The sequence below is a fragment of the Dermacentor variabilis genome, chromosome 8 (genome assembly GCF_050947875.1).
Source record: "Dermacentor variabilis isolate Ectoservices chromosome 8, ASM5094787v1, whole genome shotgun sequence".
NCBI classification, from domain to species: Eukaryota; Metazoa; Arthropoda; class Arachnida; order Ixodida; family Ixodidae; genus Dermacentor; species Dermacentor variabilis.
The window spans coordinates 66,855,585-66,874,547 of record NC_134575.1 but is presented as its reverse complement, the minus strand read 5'-3'; the positions used below and the strand labels follow the sequence as shown (position 1 = coordinate 66,874,547).

The following is an 18,963-nucleotide window of genomic DNA, read 5'->3' as shown; positions in this document are numbered from 1 at the left end:
AAAATTCAAAATTTAAAGAAGCAATATTCGAAGTATACGACTCTGTACCTCAGCAACTAAAAACGATATCGGAATTCTGTAAGCTGCACCTAATATTTCATTTCATGAGGAGAAAAATGATATATCATATGGCACCCTGAAATACACCACTAACTCGTGAATATGGAATTCGCAGAATCTTTACAGGCATTGTAACAACTTAAGTTATAAATTCATGTACCTAGTTTGCGCGATTGAGATTCTCCAAGGGATGTAGTTTAGAGGGATGCGATATCAGTTTTTATCCCAACTAACGCATTTGTAAACTTCCTACTTCTATTCTTCTTTCAGATTCGCCGATTTCCGATAATTCGTGTCAATAATACAATGGCCTAAATCAAAATTATTATTGCAGCGATCACTGTGATCTAACGCTCTCTATTGAATCCAACAATTCTCATTCATATCGGTTAAACGGTTCAGCGATTTTCTCATAGAATCATTTATGCGTTTTACATGTATTGGAGCAGCCGGCATCGAAGAAGGGCCCTAGCTAAAGCTTCCTCTTATTAAATCACATCGGTTCTTAGGAAACACACGAAACATAACGCTGACCATACGGAAGCCCGCGGCCGCCGTCGCGCACAAGAGAAAAAACAACGAAGAAAGGGAACCCAGCGGAAGCTTTGCAGGAGCTGTTATCTCGGCCAGACATCTCACCCGGAATGCCGACGAGCGGTCTGGCAAGGTGTCTAGCAAAATCGTCGATTCATTCCAAGTCGAGCGAGTAGCAGGCTGCCTTCAAGATAAGGCTGATACATAAGCGCGATCGTTTCCAAGTGCCGAGGTCAACCAGCAGTCTCAGGGTGCGCTTCTTTTTATTACGCTTTCTTTAGTTGTGCGTCATGGGTACGTCACGGCGCGAATTTCAAATCTTTAAGTCATCGTGAGGCTTATAGCGCGTGAAAAAGACAAGGACGAAAGTGAGACGTGACACACACAGGGGCTGTCTTACCAACAAGCCCAAATCGCTGCTTGACAGCAAATCTTTAAGGTCGATACGCCACGTGGTGGCGAAAAGAGAAAATAAACGCATGTCCAGAATTCCTGGTTATGTATGCGCATCTCACTGGCTGGCAAGCTAGTGCCGTCTGGTGTCACATTTCAAAATTAGCCCCCTACTTCCGGTAAGTATGCTTCCGCTGTCCCGCGCCAACAATCGAAAGCGATAACATTGAGAGCTTCAGACGAGATCAGCGGCTCAAGATAGCAGAGAATTTGCAGCCACAAAGCGGTAGGCTTCGCACCTAGATTAACAGAGCGTTTCTTTTTTTAAAGACGCACAGCGTAGAGTACTGTATAGATAACGACTAAATGCTAGCATTCGATACATATATTAACGCCAAGTTAGCTCACGCAGGCTAGCTAACTGTCGCGGCCACGATTCATTCGAACGTAATTCCATCAGCAACAGTAATCGTCATCATCATACCCGCCGGCTGCAACGCACAGTGACCCGCCGCTTTGGAACAGTTTTGGAAAAAGCGCTGAAGCGGCTTCGAAGAAAGTACAACGACTCTTTGAGTACGTCGGTGTTCGTTTACTTCGTGCGCTAAGGAATGGGCGGTAAGTGGTCTGCATTTGAGTCATCGCGTGCGTCTGCACCAGCAGTGCTGCCTACCTAGAAGTTCCGTGTCGCCTTTGTTGTTCTTTTCTTGTCTGTCTCTTTTTCTGTTGTTTTGTTGCGAGAACAATCATTTGGGCACTCCAGGCGCATTCCTACCGTCGGCGTGTATAGCCATGACATTCACTTAAAGGCCAAGGTAAAATCGACGCCGCGTGCCATATGCTGTACGTGAGAGTGAAAGCGTGCGAGGGTGACTCGCCCATCGAGGCTCGATCTCGCGCACACAATGGCGGGAAGCGGGGAGGAAGCGCGCCGTCTTCCGTCGCGTGCAAGGCTCCGGGGGAGGATAGGGAAAGGGGGGGTTCTACTCCGGGCGGCCCGAGCGTGTTTCTATTTACGCCCAAGCCCAGTAGTGGACCGCTGCGCCGCCCGCACGTACCACCTTTCTAGGTACTTTTTCGCCGAAGCGCCACGGCACGCGCCCTAGAACCTTCAAGGCATTTGGTTTTGCATTCCTGGCTGTGCCTGGGCGCGCAGTCTACTCGTGTGAGCCCGCATTTGCATAGTTTAGGCGGTGTAGGTAAGTTTTAATTTTAAACGCCTAAGCATTTGTATGCTTAACCAGCGGGAAAACCGTCCCTTCTGCCGTCCCGTAATAAGACGGCCGCTTTCTAGATAGCGCGCGCAGCAGCGTGCGAATTTGCCTTTGCGCTGCCTCCCGCTTCAACGCCAACAAAGTGGGGAAAACGCAGTGCTGACGGCGCTCTCGGCAAACGCCACCTCTGCCACTTTCGCAGATCGCTTTCAAGTTACGAGCGCGCGCCTCTTCAACACTAAAGCCGAGACCACACGTAAGCTCGCGTCCGCGTGCCTAGCGCCTGCCGCGCCTCGCGAGTAATGGAGGTTTGCACCCACAAATACGCGCAACAGCGCGCGCCCACTGTGCTCACGCTTTGGCAGGCGCCGCGTCGTACCTTGTTATCGACAGTGTTTCAAATGCTTCGATATCTATAAACGTACTTGTTATATTTTTATAACTGTTAGATCAGCGCAAAAAGGAAAGAAACATTTTCTTGCCTGATGCAAATCTGCTTCACTGAGAGTTGAACGTTCCGCGCCGTAGCTGCGTTGCCAGGCGCGCCGACGCAAGGTAACTCAAGCGCGCGATAACAGAGAGGAGCTGTTCCCCGAGATCACGCCGCATTTCGACGCGTGCGAGCCATGCGGCACCGTCTGCGCATGCGTGGGCGCGTGAACGTGAGCTTGCGCGCGTCCGCAAGCGTACGTGTTGTCTGGGCTTAAAAGTAAGCTGCGAGAACACATCGCGCTATGAGCAGTCGGTGCTCTTTGTGGGCATCGCAGGTCACTTGCAAGCTGCGCCCGCGTGGCAGTGCCATAAGAAGCCGCCGCTTGAGTACGTTCACGGTTGAATAATGGTTCAACGCGGATGGATAAGGCGCTAAAGAGCGATAACGGCTTGCAATGATCGGCACGTCATCAGCGCACCTGGCGGGCCCACCTGCAGTAATTTGCGTGCGTTGTCAATGCTCCTTGCATTGCCGTCGGCACCAGTTCCTGTCGCCACTGAGCTATCGTTAGTACTGGCCTAATCAAGTTTCATACGTTACTTGTGTGCTTCATTGCATGAAACGACGTTCTGTTAACAAATTAGCTGGAACGCCAATGCATTTCTCCGCAAAGTTCGGGAATCTATATCTCAAAACTGGTGTCATCTTGAAAAGTCATTCCAAGAGGGTCCGCCTTGCGAACTCCAAGGCTATTGTTTGTAAATTGCAATATGAGCCATATTATAATTAGTTAAAAACAGGGAATGTTTATTAATTAGTCAATTTTGAATCTCAATTTTTTTGTGCAAGTATTGTCCGCCGCTTCGAGTAGAACAGTACAATTCGAGTAGAATTATGATATTTGCCACAGGCAACGTTTAAAGATTTTTGAGTGTTCGCTGAAATACCTTGTATGTTTAAAAAAACGCAGTCTTAGTAGTAATAAACAAATACTCTAATACCGCTTATTTCGTCTATGAACCCAGTTGCGGAAATTTCGACCTCAGAGTTCCATAATCCTCAGCCGGAACTTCAAGACGACTCATTGAGCCTGATAAGCAAGAAACTTTTAACACAACTGTCTAATCTTAAACGTTGATATGCAAAAAAGGAAAACATGATTTTTAAAAATGGGGATACGGAAACATTACGTCTCGGACGTCACGCTTCCGACACATCGGGCAGGCAGGTGCTTGAATGGTGTCCTACTTATGAAAGCAGCAAATATAGTTGTGGTTCACAACTTCTCGAGACTTCTTACACTGAACACAAAGTAACCTCTTCACGATGACGCACAAAATAAGGGGAAAAGATCGTCCGCACCAAGCATGAAATCTAGGATTTTACATTCTTGAAGGCATGTAAAAGTTGCACATAGACCGCAGTTATTATTTTATTAGACCAATTCTTTGCTTTGTGTACGACCGACGACCGGCAACATGAAATTAGCGCAACATTTTATTTTGATACTTTATTTCTTGACAAAAATATTAAACCGATAAACACATCTTGATCTGCCATGCAGTTGCAAGATGCACACATTACGCTTGTAACCTGCAGAGGAAGGGTGATTTAACTGTTCATATGACATAACTATGAAACGCAAACTCATATTAGCAAATGCACAGGCATGTTCAAAACAGTAAGCGTATGCAAAGCGCCTCTGCAATTGTAATTCCATACAGCAGCCGTCATATTCGATGCCGGTGCATAACTCGCTGCTTGACAATTCAGAGTTCGTAGATATAAGAACCGTTTCAGATTCGCATCGTGCTCGAAAACCGCAACAGGAGACATAAAATCAGACTTATAATCACACATTTCAATACATGAGCAAAAACAGTTCAGTCTTAGGGCTAAACCCCATGAGAGCGATTTAATGCGCGACGGCGACGAGCGACGGCTTCTAGCGACAAACGGGCCGTCGCTTGAACTGATCGCTCGGTTCTAGAATTCTAGAAGTCGTCGCTCGTCTGCCAGAAGTGCTGTGAGCGACTAGCCAACAGCCGGAACTGGATGTACATCACTCAAACACTAGCGATTGTCGTGCGGAACAAACAAACGATTGAATTTTTTATACGTGCAAGGATAAGAACCTACTGCAAGACCTTCGGAAATATTTCATGCTACCGTTTACAGTAAAATCAACTTGAATTACTAAAGCACGCGTCACGCTTGTTTCGACGCGTATTTGCAGCCCTCATAGCGGCAAAATCGGGGAGACGTCGCTCAAATTTGTCGCTCGCACGGTGTACGACTTGTAGGGAGGAGCGAACGTGACAGCCGCCTCCATCACATCGCTTGTCGCTGACACGCGCCAGATCGCTAATATGTGGGTTATACTTTATTCAGTATAAAACGCGGATTCCTCATGCGCTTTCAGTAAGTTCATGATAACGCGCCTAACTGACCTCTTACAGCATGCAGCTGATTGTGTGCGGCGAAGTTTCTAACTAGCTCTGGCGCTGCACGTAACTTCAGTGGTCGCGATTACCCATTGGCGAAAGACACCGTCAAGCGCGCGGCTTATTTATAACGAAAGCATGCCGCCAGCGAAATGACTCCTTCTGTTATGTGACAGGAGCTTTAAAAAGATTATCAAGCATGCACAAACTAGGCCCACAGGAAGTTCTTCTGAATAAACGCTCGCCTTGTGGTGTGTGTGTGTGTGTGTGTGTGTGTGTGTGTGTGTGTGTGTGTGTGTGTGTGTGTGTGTGTGTGTGTGTGTGTGTGTGTGTGTGTGTGTGTGTGTGTGTGTGTGTGTGTGGAAACTTTATTTGACAGGAAGATATATTAAAGAGGGGTGATCGGAACCCCCCGTCCACGCGCGGCTGTTACCCCAACATAGCGGCAAGTGATAAAATCACATGCAGTTATCGCGACGACTGGTTTTTTCGATTGACATCGAGAGACGCAGCGCGCTTGCCAAGTCCGTTGTCAATCGCGTCGGCTAAGCGCCGCGAAGACTTCCTGGCGATAGCATGTCATATACACAGAATGTGCACCTAACTTAAAATTCAGTTACCGTGGAGGATTTGTTGTATCGAACGAATGACGAACGGCACACGATCTCCCTTGGAGAGCCTTCGTTACAGCTCGCTGGAGATCACCTTTCTCCTGTGCTGTGCTGTTCCGCAATGTTGAGGGCGTGCGCGGTGGAGCAACTCCGAGTGAAAAAGTAGAACGCTCACTACGCGTTCCTGTGAACTGTAGCTGCCTGTTCTCTTAGAATCAAAACGATGTGTTCTTTGCTCAGCGTGCGTGAGTAATACATTGCCATGTTCGGGGCCAGCCATCTACAGTTGAAGCAGAAGATTACACCACGTTTTGTTCTCCATTGCCGCAAGAGTTAAGCGGGCATTCTGCTCTCTCTCAGAAGGGCAGAGTGAAAAGCGCATTTCACTCTCTCCTTGGTGATGGAGTGAACAATGCATTTCACTCCACTCGGCATTTTGCGACAGTAAAACAACGCTTTGAAGAGTAAATCGGCCGCTTCACTCCTGTGATACCCTTCCTAGTTTTTAGTGTAATACAAGATTTTTGTCGCGATTTCATGTTTTCTTAAGCGAAACACTGGTGTTCTCCCTGCCAATTTTTGCTTTTCGGTCGACATTCACTTTAGGTCAACTTGAGCATCGAAGCCTGCGAAAACAAGCTTACCACCGCACAAGGCTCCTTCATTCCACGTTCAAATCTACGATAATCACACAGTAAGCACGATGTACAAAGAGGGCAGGTCGTACTCGTCTGTTATAAGGATTTTTCACACCAATCTGTAATAATAAGCAAGGAAACGTTGCGTTTCAAAATCACGTTGCCTAAGGAGTCCTCAAAAGCACTAAGTCATTTCTATTGCACTTTTATTCAGGTTCAGCGAAGGAACCGCCAATCTTTGCTTCTTAACGGAAAGACATTTGATGACCATCAATTTCAGGCTTTCACGAGCTTATTATGAACATATTTGCCTCCCGTTGGCGAGACGTTGAAAATCGTACTATAGTAGCGGTGTAACTTCTAAAATCGCGGGAAGCTCCTGTGAGTTTGCAAATGGGGCAGCACTGTTGAGCCACAGGTGCAGGCACTGCCTGGATGAGAAGCTCCAGAGAAGGTGGCCTACGTGAAACCAAAGCCGTTATATTTTCTTTGCGGTTACGCTCTGGAGTGAGCCAATTCCTAATGTTCCTGTTCAGTTCTGGATCGAGCAAAACTTTTTTTTTTGCAGTTTTAGATTTTCGGTTCAGTTTCGGTTTTATATCCGGACTTAGATACGGAGGGTATGAATGCCCTACAAGCAAGCCCGTGCATGTATTATAATTCCACAGCACGCATTACGGAATTAAAGTTCTGTGCAGCACAAATCAGATGAAGTTTCATGTTATCCATTTCCAGAACACTCTTTACAATTTAAATATATTTCCAAACATTTCTGTTCTACAAATCTTGCATTGAATTAATGCAACATTATATGATCGCACCCCGCGGATAAACACTCTAACCGCTAGGGTCTCCGCCCTCCACCCCCGCACTCGCATATAAAAATAAAGAGCAACAGAAAATAAATACATCGTCTTCAGTGTGGGAACGGACTATGTACTGTTGCATAAGTGATTTAAAAACCGTAGGAATAGCTGAAGTCAACTGATCGGGTTTTTTTTTCTTTTTTCGCTTGCAGTTGAGTACTAGCTACGCTTATTTTTTCCCCACAGTCACAAAATATTTATCATAGAGGACAGCGTTTACTCGGAACTTTCGGTGGGCCTGGTTGATCCATACTTGACAATTTTTCTAAAGCGCAAAAAACACACGGCACAAAAAGTCACACAGGACAGGAGCTTTAAAAAGATTATCAAGCATGCACAAACTAGGCCCACAGGAAGTTCTTCTGAATAAACGCTCGCCTTGTGGTGTGTGTGTGTGTGTGTGTGTGTGTGTGTGTGTGTGTGTGTGTGTGTGTGTGTGTGTGTGTGTGTGTGTGTGTGTGTGTGTGTGTGTGTGTGTGTGTGTGTGTGTGTGTGTGTGGAAACTTTATTTGACAGGAAGATATATTAAAGAGGGGTGATCGGAACCCCCCGTCCACGCGCGGCTGTTACCCCAACATAACTCCGTCATTTAAAAAAAAATGAGTTTTAGCGCCGCTGTCCTGCACCTGGAAAGTATGTCGCGTGCGTCTGCCAGTTTGGTGACTTTCGTTCTGGAACTATTTTACGAGAATGACAGCCCCCACATTGGTCTCGGCACTCGCGAACATGCGCAAGCACCTGGGAAAGTACGCAAGTACTTCGCACCAAACCACGCTGCCGCCGCGCCGCCCTTATCGCCGCCGTTTTCGCAGATATCGGGAACACGTCGACACGTTCCGGCGAACGATAAAGAATACGGCCGTAGTTGAGCCCTTGCACTGCAGCCTGTAGAGCTGCAGGCACAACTCGAATACGGGAAAGGACCGGAAGTATATGCGCATCGCCTTCCAGCGCAGCACTCCTAGATTTTTTCGACTTCGCCCTAGTGGAGATGCTGTTCACCGAGTGCCATTGAGTTACTGTAGCGTTACCGCAAACACTAAGGCGCATTGAGATCCTTATATCTATATGACCAAAGGGCATCAGTAGAAGGCGTACCACAGCGGCCGCCCCCGCTCGTTCACTGCGCTGCACTTGGAACACTTTTGGATAGCGCTGGAGCTAAAGAATGGGTGGTAAGTGGCCAACGATGCTTTTCATTAGGCTTTTGCGTCGGCGCACCAGCGGTGCTACCGAATGAAAAGTTGCGGGGTCTCGGGCTTCGGGCCTCGCTATGGCCGCACGCCCGAGCATGCATTCTGAAAGCGGAGCCCAGTCGTCCGCATGCTTGTCAAATGGAAACGATGACAGGTAACTGTAATTAATAACGCGATAGTTTGGCCTATTGTTGATTGTTAGGCATACTGAAATAGAGAACGAAATCATTTATTGAGTACACACACGCACACAGACACACACCAATAATTTTGAGCACAAGTTCTTAAAAAGTAATTAGGTAATGTCAACAAATGTCATTAAAAGGATATTACAATTTCGCTGAACCATCATTTGAATACTCAATTTCAAACGTAACTGATTTATTAAACTGTCTTGAACATTAACTTTGAAAGACCAATGAAATATACTTGAAGCAATGTTTAACGTCATAATCGAGAGCCTCTTGAAGTTTTGTTGAAGCTACGCTGAACGTCAGTATTGAAAGAATGTTAAATGTCCACTGAAATATGTTCTCCGTTTTCCTCGATAGTGTTGTAATTGAACGAAACTTTTCATTGAAATATTCAGTTATGGCTTGTCGTTTAGCTGAACCACTGATGTCTTATTGATACGGCCGTAACGCATTAAAGGCCAGGGGGCAAATTTAATTGAAGTTGCTTTCGTACTGCAGGTCCTGGAAAGGTCACAGAGCATGTCGGCGTATATTTTGCCTAGAGCGTGCATTCACTCTCAATTGAAAAACATGATCTTGCGACAGTCTATATTAAACCATACTTTAGATTTGCTAGCAGAAGTGTTAGGATGGTTTTATCAGTTAACAAAGCAAAGTCAATGTTCCCTCTCGAAATAAACAGCGCAAAATCGACGCCGACAAACACATAACGACAGGACGAGCCCTTGTTGCATTCCGCTCCCTTTGGAAATCGGCCGCTGCAGCTGCCCTAGAACCTGCGAATATGGTAGGTTTGTGCTCACTAAGACGCTACCATAATAAAGTAGGTGATGGAATATACTGTATATATGCTCTAGCCAAGCCATTCAGTTGGTTCTCGCATTCGGCTTAAAAATTTTAGTAGTATAGCATTTACCATTTTAATACCTGAAGCTTCTTTGGCGAGCTCCCCAGCCCGGTCACGCGAAAATTGTAATTCCTTGTATCTGCACAGAAATGCGTAATTTGCAGACATTTAATCTTTATGATAGTGTAAATGTAGATAATTAGTAGCTTTTAAGCGATAATGAAATTTACGGGTGCGCCCATTTGAAATATGGGGTTTTCGGACAAGTTGAATTTGGATATGGGCAAACTTGAAATCTATAGGGCGCGCCAACTTGAAATCTTGGAGTTGGCCAATTTAAATTTTGGGATGGGCCAAATTGAAATTTTGCGGTAGACCGACGTATATTTAGGGTTAGGTCAACTAAAATTTGCGTGTGGGCAAACTTGAAATGTTGGGGTGGCCGATGTCAAACTGAACGTTGCTAGGCGTCCTTCCAGTTATTAACACCTCGCGGGCAAGCGAGCACGTTGAGCGTACGCTTGGGCGCTTTCATTTGGCCTCACCAAGGCGCAGTCAGAACAGAACGGCACCGCGGAGTGGCGTTGCCGCACCGGCGTGGGAGCCGGTGTAGCCGGCGTGGAAGCGGAGTAAAATTTCAACCAGCGGGTTTACATCTCTCCAATGCCTCCTTCATACTGCCTTGGATGCCTGCTGCATTACACGTGTTTGCGCAGGTTTCGTAGCGCGCGCGTGTGTGTCTGTGCGTGGACGTTTCATTCGAAGGACATGTACACGATGTACACGCTTTGATCTGCCCTTAAAGGGCCCCTCACCAGGCCCCATAACAAGCTTTGGTCATACGCAGAAGGTTGTCACATGTTCTCTAGGGAGCGTTATGCCGCAAATTTGTTTTCAAATCGGCTCAATAATAGCCGAGATAGAAATATTTCAGTGCCGCGAGCCCATGATTTCATCAGAGCTGGCTCCACTGCTAAGCTAGACGCTCTCTCCACTCGCCCCGTCTAGCCTCCGTAAGCGAAATTCCTTCCCTGCGTTCCTCCATACCGGACCTCGAGGATCGCGTGACGCATACGTCACAGGACCCGTCTTCATTTTCTTTCTCCTCACTTTCTTTTTTTTTTGTGGCGCTACGCACTTCCGCTGACATCGCCACGCGCGAGCTGTTGTCTCGTTCGCGCAGCGCACGATTTTGCGCGCTGTGCACAAGGACATATGACTAGTGGTATAATTCAATGCTACACGAATACTAAGGCCGAACAAGCGGATCGTACTGCATGATCACGCGCTGGAGCATGGTAGAAAATGGCATGGTTTCAATACCTGCGCACGTGACTGCACGACCGTGGGAACAAGCAGACGAAGCGGAAGTACATCTCTCTTGCTTCAGCGCGAAGTAAAACAAAAAACACGCCGACATTCCGTTTGCGCGTTTTATTATTTCTCTAAACTTGAATTCGTCCATTCAAATAACAGATCACAAAAATAACAGATGGTGCTTTGAATAATTCTCGAAGTCGCGTGCCACCGTGAGCGACGTCACACTGCGGATCCGACTACGTAGGCGCAGGGACGCGAGTACGTCACCGTCCGGCCTGGAGCGCAGCGGCCGCGAAAAGGGAACATGGCATTAGGATTGAAATTTCATCTTTTCGCGGCGCGTAGCGGTGTATTTCTTTGCAAACACTGTCGTTGGCGCGCATTGTATGCTCTGCGCCTGTCAGCTCAATATGGCCAGACCTGGTGAGGGGCCCTTTGAGAGTACCTGTGCGGTTGATGACTGCTTTCGTGGCTGCAATGCGGCGAAAGGGCAGCGTCTGCTTAGCCATTCAGGTGACGCGGAGCACTTAATGAGAAGCGACATCGTATGTGCCGCCGGAAAAATCTTCGGCACATACGATGCGTGTTGGCTAAATTCATTTTTTGAGTTTCCCACAAAATATCTGCTACAAATCCGTGCTATCTCTGTTGGCGACCGCGGACTTGCATCGGCACTGTGGGGAAATGTACAAAATATATGACCGCGTAGCACGATTACGACATACGTACACAACTTTAACTAGTACGTCCCCTGCAATATGGTATGGACAGCAGCGTAAATAGCTCCGGGATATTTTAAGTGGTCAAGAGACAGAATTTGAGAGCACTAGTATGATTTCTGCTTCAGCAATGCCGGCGCGACTAAGGCGGGGGCGTGTATCATCCAGTAACTCGATAAATAGGTGCAGTGGTGATTCAGGAATGAACTCCGGCCATGTTCAATGCATCGTACACATTTTCAGTTTCAAGGCACGCATATGAACTCCGATTACTGCCAGCGCATGCATCAGAAGTTGTTCCCATTCTTGAGGGGCGCACACAAACGAAACACGAGAAAGAAGACACAACAAGCACTAGTCTAACTGAATGTTTCTGTTTGAAAGAAAAAGAGATTACCCAGTAATCATGAAATTAACTTGTATTACATGTAAAAATCATACACTCACGAGTGATCAATAAACGACACTTTTAGTTTGCCAGTTTACTTATTTTGTTCGGCGCATCGCCATAATCTCTCTTCTCGTCTGCATTCTCCCTACCATTTCCTTGGGACTCAGTAGAACTTCACTGCTGACATCCACCCTTTCGTGTTTACAGTGCTGTTGTGGCCAATACTAATTTCTAGTCTGCCGAAGAGGCGCCATCGCAAACGAGAGACATTCCGCGCGCAGCGTGAGCTAAATGCCAGCGCGACCTTACACCCATAGAGAAAAGTACACCCGTAGGTAGCGTTATGATTGGGGGCTCAATCCCATCGCTCGTAATCAGTTACCAAGATTGGAGGCGGGCATGAATTAGAAGGTACCTAGCGCATGCCGTCGTCCAACTTATCCACGCTGAGAACGTTGTTGAAGGGAAGGACTGCTTCTCATCGAGAACCAGTTCGACCAGTCTTCGTAAACAAGTCGCCTCTCTGCGCGAGGGATTACACTCACACTCACTCACACTCACTCACACTCACTCACACTCACTCACACTCACTCACACTCACTCACACTCACTCACACTCACACTCACTCACACTCACTCACTCACACTCACTCACACTCACTCACACTCACTCACACTCACACTCACTCACACTCACTCACACTCACTCACACTCACTCACACTCACACACACACACACACACACACACACACACACACACACACACACACACACACACACACACACACACACACACACACACACACACACACACACACACACATTCTTTGCGCGAGGTTCACGGTCTTCAACCGACGTCAGACGGACTTCGTAGAACTCGGGGCTTAGTTCAGGAAAGGCGCCTTTTATTCCCCGTAGCGCAGCCGGTTGCCCATTGTCTTGCGTTTTGAGCGGCGCGTTGGAAGTGGCCTCTGAAGACGTTCCCTCGGCAACTCCCCCGCTCGTAGCAGATCGGGTCGGTCGTGGCGGGTTCAGTCACAAAGCCTGCTTCGTCGAACTCATCTTGGCTCCAGCGACGGAGAGTCGACGGTGCGCGTATTGTTCTCCACACACAGTCGACTTAGTGACGCCGTGGCTAGAGGTTTACGGTGGCGTTCTGGGAAAGTTGGGCGCCGCTGTCGCAACTGGCTGGCAAAACTTGCACCTCAGCTGGGACGTTCTTAACAGTAGCGAAATCTTTCAGCCAGTGGATAAACGGATAAACGTGCACGCGCTTGCGAGAGCGACAGCGAGGGTGACAGTGCATCGCGACGATGCACTCTCCCCTCATGCAACGCCTCACCGGCTACTGCGGCAGCTGGTGTTCCCTTTCGACCGCTCTGCTCCGTCGAGCAGTGCTCGTGTCCGGCATTCCGGCTCAAATGTTACGATTGCATTGAAGGCGCCGGATCAGGCGAAAAACTGACAATCGTCTACGAAAGCCTCGGCATGCTTGCCACCGGAAAGGCCATGGGTAGACGCCCATAAGCTAGGAAAAGCAAGTAAGCAAAACTAAGCAAAAACGAAGTCAAAGACGAGCGAAACGATTCTTACGCATTTGTAGACAATACTTGGAATTTCTGTACCTTTTTCGTAATAAAGCAGATTTCCATACGCGGCTGTTATTGGCTAATAGCTGACGTCAAAAAAGAACCCCGCAGGGATCCGTGATCTCACCGATCCTTTTCAACATTGCAATGATTGGGATAGCCCGGAAGCTGGAAGAGATCGACGGCATACATCACGCCATTTATGCCGACGATATCACCATCTGGACAAACCAAGGCTCGCTCAGCCAAAAAGAACTACAAGCCGCAGCAACATGCGTGGAAGAATGTTAGGGAAAGAGGCCTCGCCTGCTCGACGGAGAAGTCAGAGCTCCTGCGAGTCAGAAGGGGAAAACGCTCGGAAGAACAAATCAGCATCACCCTAGAAAGACAAAAAATACCAGAAAAAGAAGCCGCCAGGATTCTGGGAATGTGGGTGCAGAGCAATCAACGCTGCACACACACCATTAACCTACTCAAGCAAGCGACGACACAGGTGGCACGTATGATCACCCGCGTCTCGCAATAAAGAAGCGGCATGAAGGAGGAAGATAGTCAAGTTGGTTAAGAGCCTCATAATCAGCCGGATTACGTACGCCCTCCCATATTACAACACAAACAAAGGCGAACGGGACCCGGCCGACGCCATCATGAGGAAATACTACTTCAAATTGGCAATTGATGGCTATATTTGGTCATGCATTACCGAAGAATATGCAAAACTGTTCAAGCTGAAACTGACATTTTCAATAATCAAGCAGCAAGCCCTTCTCCGCGATTCTATGAAAAGAAAATTTTGTTGAAAACCGTGGCACTTAACAAAGCACTGGGTTTTTTGCAACCTCGAATTCAGCCCGCCCGATGCTATTAGTCCACGCTTCTCTTCTTTGTGCGTTGAGCTCGCTGGGGGTCAACAAACTATTGCACTTTTGCCGGAAAGGGGAAGTATCGATTGTTATAGCAAATAAGTAACTACCGATACGAAATAAGGACGTGAATTTTATGGGCCGTATAAGCTTGTAAACATTCGCCTACCCACTAAATTAACAAGCACGGTGTCACATGCTCACAGGTAAACATGAACACATCTCGCCCCATGACCGCGGAAACTCGCTGTCAAAACGCTGGAGTGAGTGATTACGGCAGCAGTACCGAGCGAATTGATCTTCGTTCATCTTTCGCTTCAACGCAAACGAAATGTCAAAAGCACAGGGCATACGGAGCTACCGGCACTACGTGCCCTTTGCAAGCGTCGCAGATCGCTTGCAATGCAATGAGGCCCGCGCGGGCGCGCACTTTGCCTACGTCACACATGGCTTTCAAGATGCGGCGCCCGCACAACCACGCCTAAGCAGCAGACACCCGCGAAGAATGCCCCCCCCCTTCCCACGCCTCACCCCCGTGCCTCGCACGCGACAGGAGAGGGCGCGCTTCCGATTGACCTTCCTCGCTCGCACACGTGACATTGAGCCGCGTTCGCCGGCTCAACCTCGCACGCTTTCATCCGCGCATACAGTATACGGCGCGTGGGGACAATTTTATCGCCCTTGGACTTTATACGGAACCTCACGGCGACGGCGACACAGGCGGTAGAAATGCGCTGGAGTGTCCATATAATTGTTGTCACAATAAAAACACTTTCGCCCCCGCCTTGTCGGTTGCGGCAACCGAAGGCTCAGCACTGCATCACAATGTTCTCGTCCCTAACACATTTGATTTGTTACACTAATGCACTCAATAGAGAGATTTAGATTAGAGGAAGTGGCTTGCATACGCATGAACAAGGGGCAGCGGTACTGCGCATGCGCACACTCAAACGTAAGGGTCTGCACATGTGCAGTACCATGGCCTCTAGTTGCGTACCCAAGCCGCTTGCGTCCCCTAACCTAAAACTCTCTAATCAATCTGTTTGCGCGTACTATCGTAGCACTGTGTCAGATATGCCGGTGAAATCGCGCTGGGAAGAAAATAATATACAAAAGCGAAACGGTGTGCTTTCACACGGCACGGATTAGCCAATGGGGGAGTGGAGGCGGCTGGAGGCGACAAGGAGGAAACGCCGGTGAGAGCGATGTGGCGGAAATATCTGTTAATAGCGCTACTTACGAAAGATTAAGGGGCTTTAATCCCCAACGTAGCTAAGTGCCATCTGCCGAGCATGTGGGGAGACCCAAGAATGCGTGGTGGATGCCATAGGCCAATGTGCTGGGGTGTCGCCAACTCACCTTGAGGACACAACTTTTCGACAAGCGTTAGACTTCAAGGCCCACGACAGCATCGCGATGTCCACGGTTGTGGCGACAACCAAAGAGAGACTACATCAGTGGTACTGTCTGACCCGACAGGTCAGATTCGGAGATGCTAGAGAGAAGAGTGCGGTCCTCGGTTTTCTTCTAATTTTCAGTTTTCTTTCAATTTTTTTTTATGTACTGGCTAGGCTGGAAAACTTGCGCCCACCCAATACAAAGGGGAAAGCATCATCATCATCATACCCTGCTCCACTTCTACAGTGGCAAACCATGCTAAAGCCCACAAAGATTTCCCGCTGCATCTACTCTCGAATTTGGGGTGGTAAGCGAAGGGGAGGGGTATATATCTCCTCATTGTCGCTGCTACTGTTAATTTCCTTTAATTTCTCCCCTCATCTCAAATAAATTTGTCATAGCAACAAGAAGCCCATATATGTTCATTTTACATGGCTGGCACTTCAGCCTCCTAGGGCCTATAACTATTGTCATCCTATGCAGCACCGATGGTGCCTTGTGAAACGCGCAGTGAGATCAGTATAAACAAATGTCGCGCACCAAATGCCTGAGTGTTCAGTGTTCAGTATTGCGTGTTTTTCGTGACTTTGGCTTCCATAAAACAGAGCGTTGCCTTGATAAACTTGTTTTCCCTTTGGTATCGTTTCTAGAATACTGCTATCAGTGTGGAACCAGGAGCAAGTCGTGCATTCAATGCCGCCAGCTGTACTGCCGAGAAGTTTCGACGCAGACTGATGAAAGCCGTTCAGAGGTAACCCACTTAAGGTGACACACAGAAGCAACACGTTAAATTAAGGTGAACGCGTCAACAATTAATTTATTGCGTCAACGTGGCCAAAGTTCCTCTTTTACCAACATCGTCGCTGGAACATTTAGTCCGCATTATGGCTGTAAATGACGTTCTGTAATTTTAGTGATGATTATACTTCAGTTCCGGCAAGCGCTGAAGTAAATAATACAAACATAACTTTGGTGTGCGGAAAAATGGCGTAAACGTACAAGATTGACGCCGCTACTGTGAAAACATGGCAGGAGGTCCCAGGATGGTAACATGTCCTCATTGTTCTTGTGGTCAATTGTAATCAACCTAATGACAAAAAAAGGTTAAGGATGGTGCACTTCAATCTTAGTAATACCCGGGTCACACGGAAACCCGCGAACTCCTTTAGGATAAGCGAGACCCCGCAGGGGCGTCTGCGTCAGCAGGCGTTTGGTGTGTTGCGACACCACGTACCCGAGCACACGAGGGTTGGACCCTCCCGCGTGTAGCCGTGCGCGGCTTAGCCGTGTCTGGGGAAAGGGGGATCCTGGAGGTTGAGCCGATGCTGGGTGTTTGGACCTTTAAGGCCCCCCGGCGGAGGCAACACACCTCTTTGGCCTCTGCTTCACATAGACGGCACCCCCGGACTGACCCACCCGGGGGAAATCGGTAGTTGCCTTTTCCTGTCTCTCTCTCCCTACAACCTTCGTCTTTTCCTTACTTTCCACCTTTCCTGTTTTTTTCTAGCTTCCTTTGATTCCAATTTTTTCAGGCAGCAAGGGTTAACCTTGTGTGAGTAGCCAACCTTGGTTATGTCATATTTGGTTATAGTGGTAATGTACAGCTGGCGTTAGCATGCCGTGTTTCACAGGTCCTGCAGCGTCCCCTTGTAGGACTCTACGGTGGGTGGCTGGCGTTACTGCCGAAATATCACATATATTTATGGAGAGCTCCTTTCCTCAACTCCCTGATCGCCCTGAGAAAAGAGGGCGCACCGATGAAGTTTTTCAGTTTTTCGGACACCAAGTCCACAACTTCCCACGTTTCCACGTATTTCACTCTGAAAACCCAGGCAAACTAGTTCGAACCGTCTCACCATTTCTTGTTTCGAAGTCGTTAACTGAAATGTTTGGTCCAGGATATAAGGTGTCGAAGATGGCAAGCGGTGATCTCCTCTTGGAGCTCCGCGATCAGAAGCAGTATGAGAAACTGCCAAAACTAGTGTCATTTGGGGAAACCCAAGTAATCGTAACCCCCCACCGTACTATGAATACCACCCATGGCGTAGTCTCAGATGATGATCTTTCGTAGTTAACTGAAGCGGAACTCTTGAAGGCTTCAGTGAACGGAATGGGATCAGTGTTAAAAGAATTAAGATGAGGCGAGATGGTAAAGAAATCCAAACGAAGCACTTGATAATTACCTTCGGTTCAAGTATCCTGCCCGAGTCAATCGAGGCAGGGTATATTAAGCTCCGCGTTAGGCCATATGTGCCGAACCCCCTGAGATGTTTCAAATGCCAACGTTTCGGCCACAGCTCGCAGAGCTTCCGAGGCCGCCAAACCTGTGCGAAATGCAGTGCCCACGAACACACCTCTGAAGCTTTTGAGAACTCTCTCCACTGCGTGAACTGTGATGGGGAACACGCCGCATACTCGCGGTCCTGTCCATCATGCGAAAAAGAAATATTCACAATCGAAGTTAAGGAAAACATATCGTTCAAAGAGGCACGCAGGCGGGTAGCATACCTGCCAAAGAAAAGCTTTGCCGAAGTGGCGCGTCAGGGGGCAGCGTCACAACGGCCTCCGGCGGCTGTCCGACCCACAAACCGTGAGTCGGCAGTTACGCCGTCTGCCCCCACGGTGGTTGCAGCTAGCGCTGCTCCGCCAACCGAGCAGAAGGGACCATCGACCCCGAAGGTGGGCGCAGCTGAGGCTGCCCCAACCTCCCCGGCCTCTTCCAGCGCTAGCAACAGCCGGCGCAGCCAAATCCCTCAGGGAGCCCCATCCACCTCCGGGCTAGTGGGCGCAGGGGTCTTGCCCTCCAAGGCGGGACTCTCTCTGAAAACTTCTCGCTCGCAAGAGCACGTGTCAGGAGCTTCACTACAGGCAATGGACACTACACCTGTCCTCAAGGCGCACCAAACGCCTAAGGAGCGGCGAGGCTCCCCGAACGCTCCAGAAAGGGCAAAACCCCGGTTACAGGGCCTCGAAAGAGCTCTGTAATAATTCCGTTTCCGTACACACAGCACCAATTTACTATTAAAATGGATACACAAATTATTCAATGGAATGTCAGAGGTCTTCTTAGCAACTTCGATGATGTGCAAGAACTCATCCACAAACACAATCCAAAAGTGCTGTGTCTGCAGGAAACAAAAATGACAACACACAAACTTTCTTCGACAGTATACTTTTCGCAAAGATCGCGATGACGCAATCGCATCATCGGGTGGTGTTGCAATTATAATTCAAAAGAACATAGCGTGTCAA

General features: G+C 48.2%; 1 protein-coding gene across 3 annotated transcripts in view; it reads left to right on the top strand.

Moving 5' to 3' along the window:
* Positions 1-1,206: 1,206 nt before the first annotated feature.
* Positions 1,207-18,963, top strand: part of LOC142590303 (BTB/POZ domain-containing protein 6-B-like) — a 63,276-nt gene continuing 45,519 nt past the window's right edge. For 2 of the 3 annotated variants that reach the window (XM_075702321.1, XM_075702319.1), the window contains exons 1-2: positions 1,207-1,605; positions 16,362-16,462. In XM_075702321.1, coding sequence (XP_075558436.1) covers positions 1,599-1,605; positions 16,362-16,462 — 108 coding nt within the window. In that variant the 5' untranslated portion in view covers positions 1,207-1,598. Of the gene's footprint in view, positions 1,606-8,040; positions 8,369-16,361; positions 16,463-18,963 lie in introns of those variants that run through there. The other variant, XM_075702320.1, reaches the window with a different exon arrangement.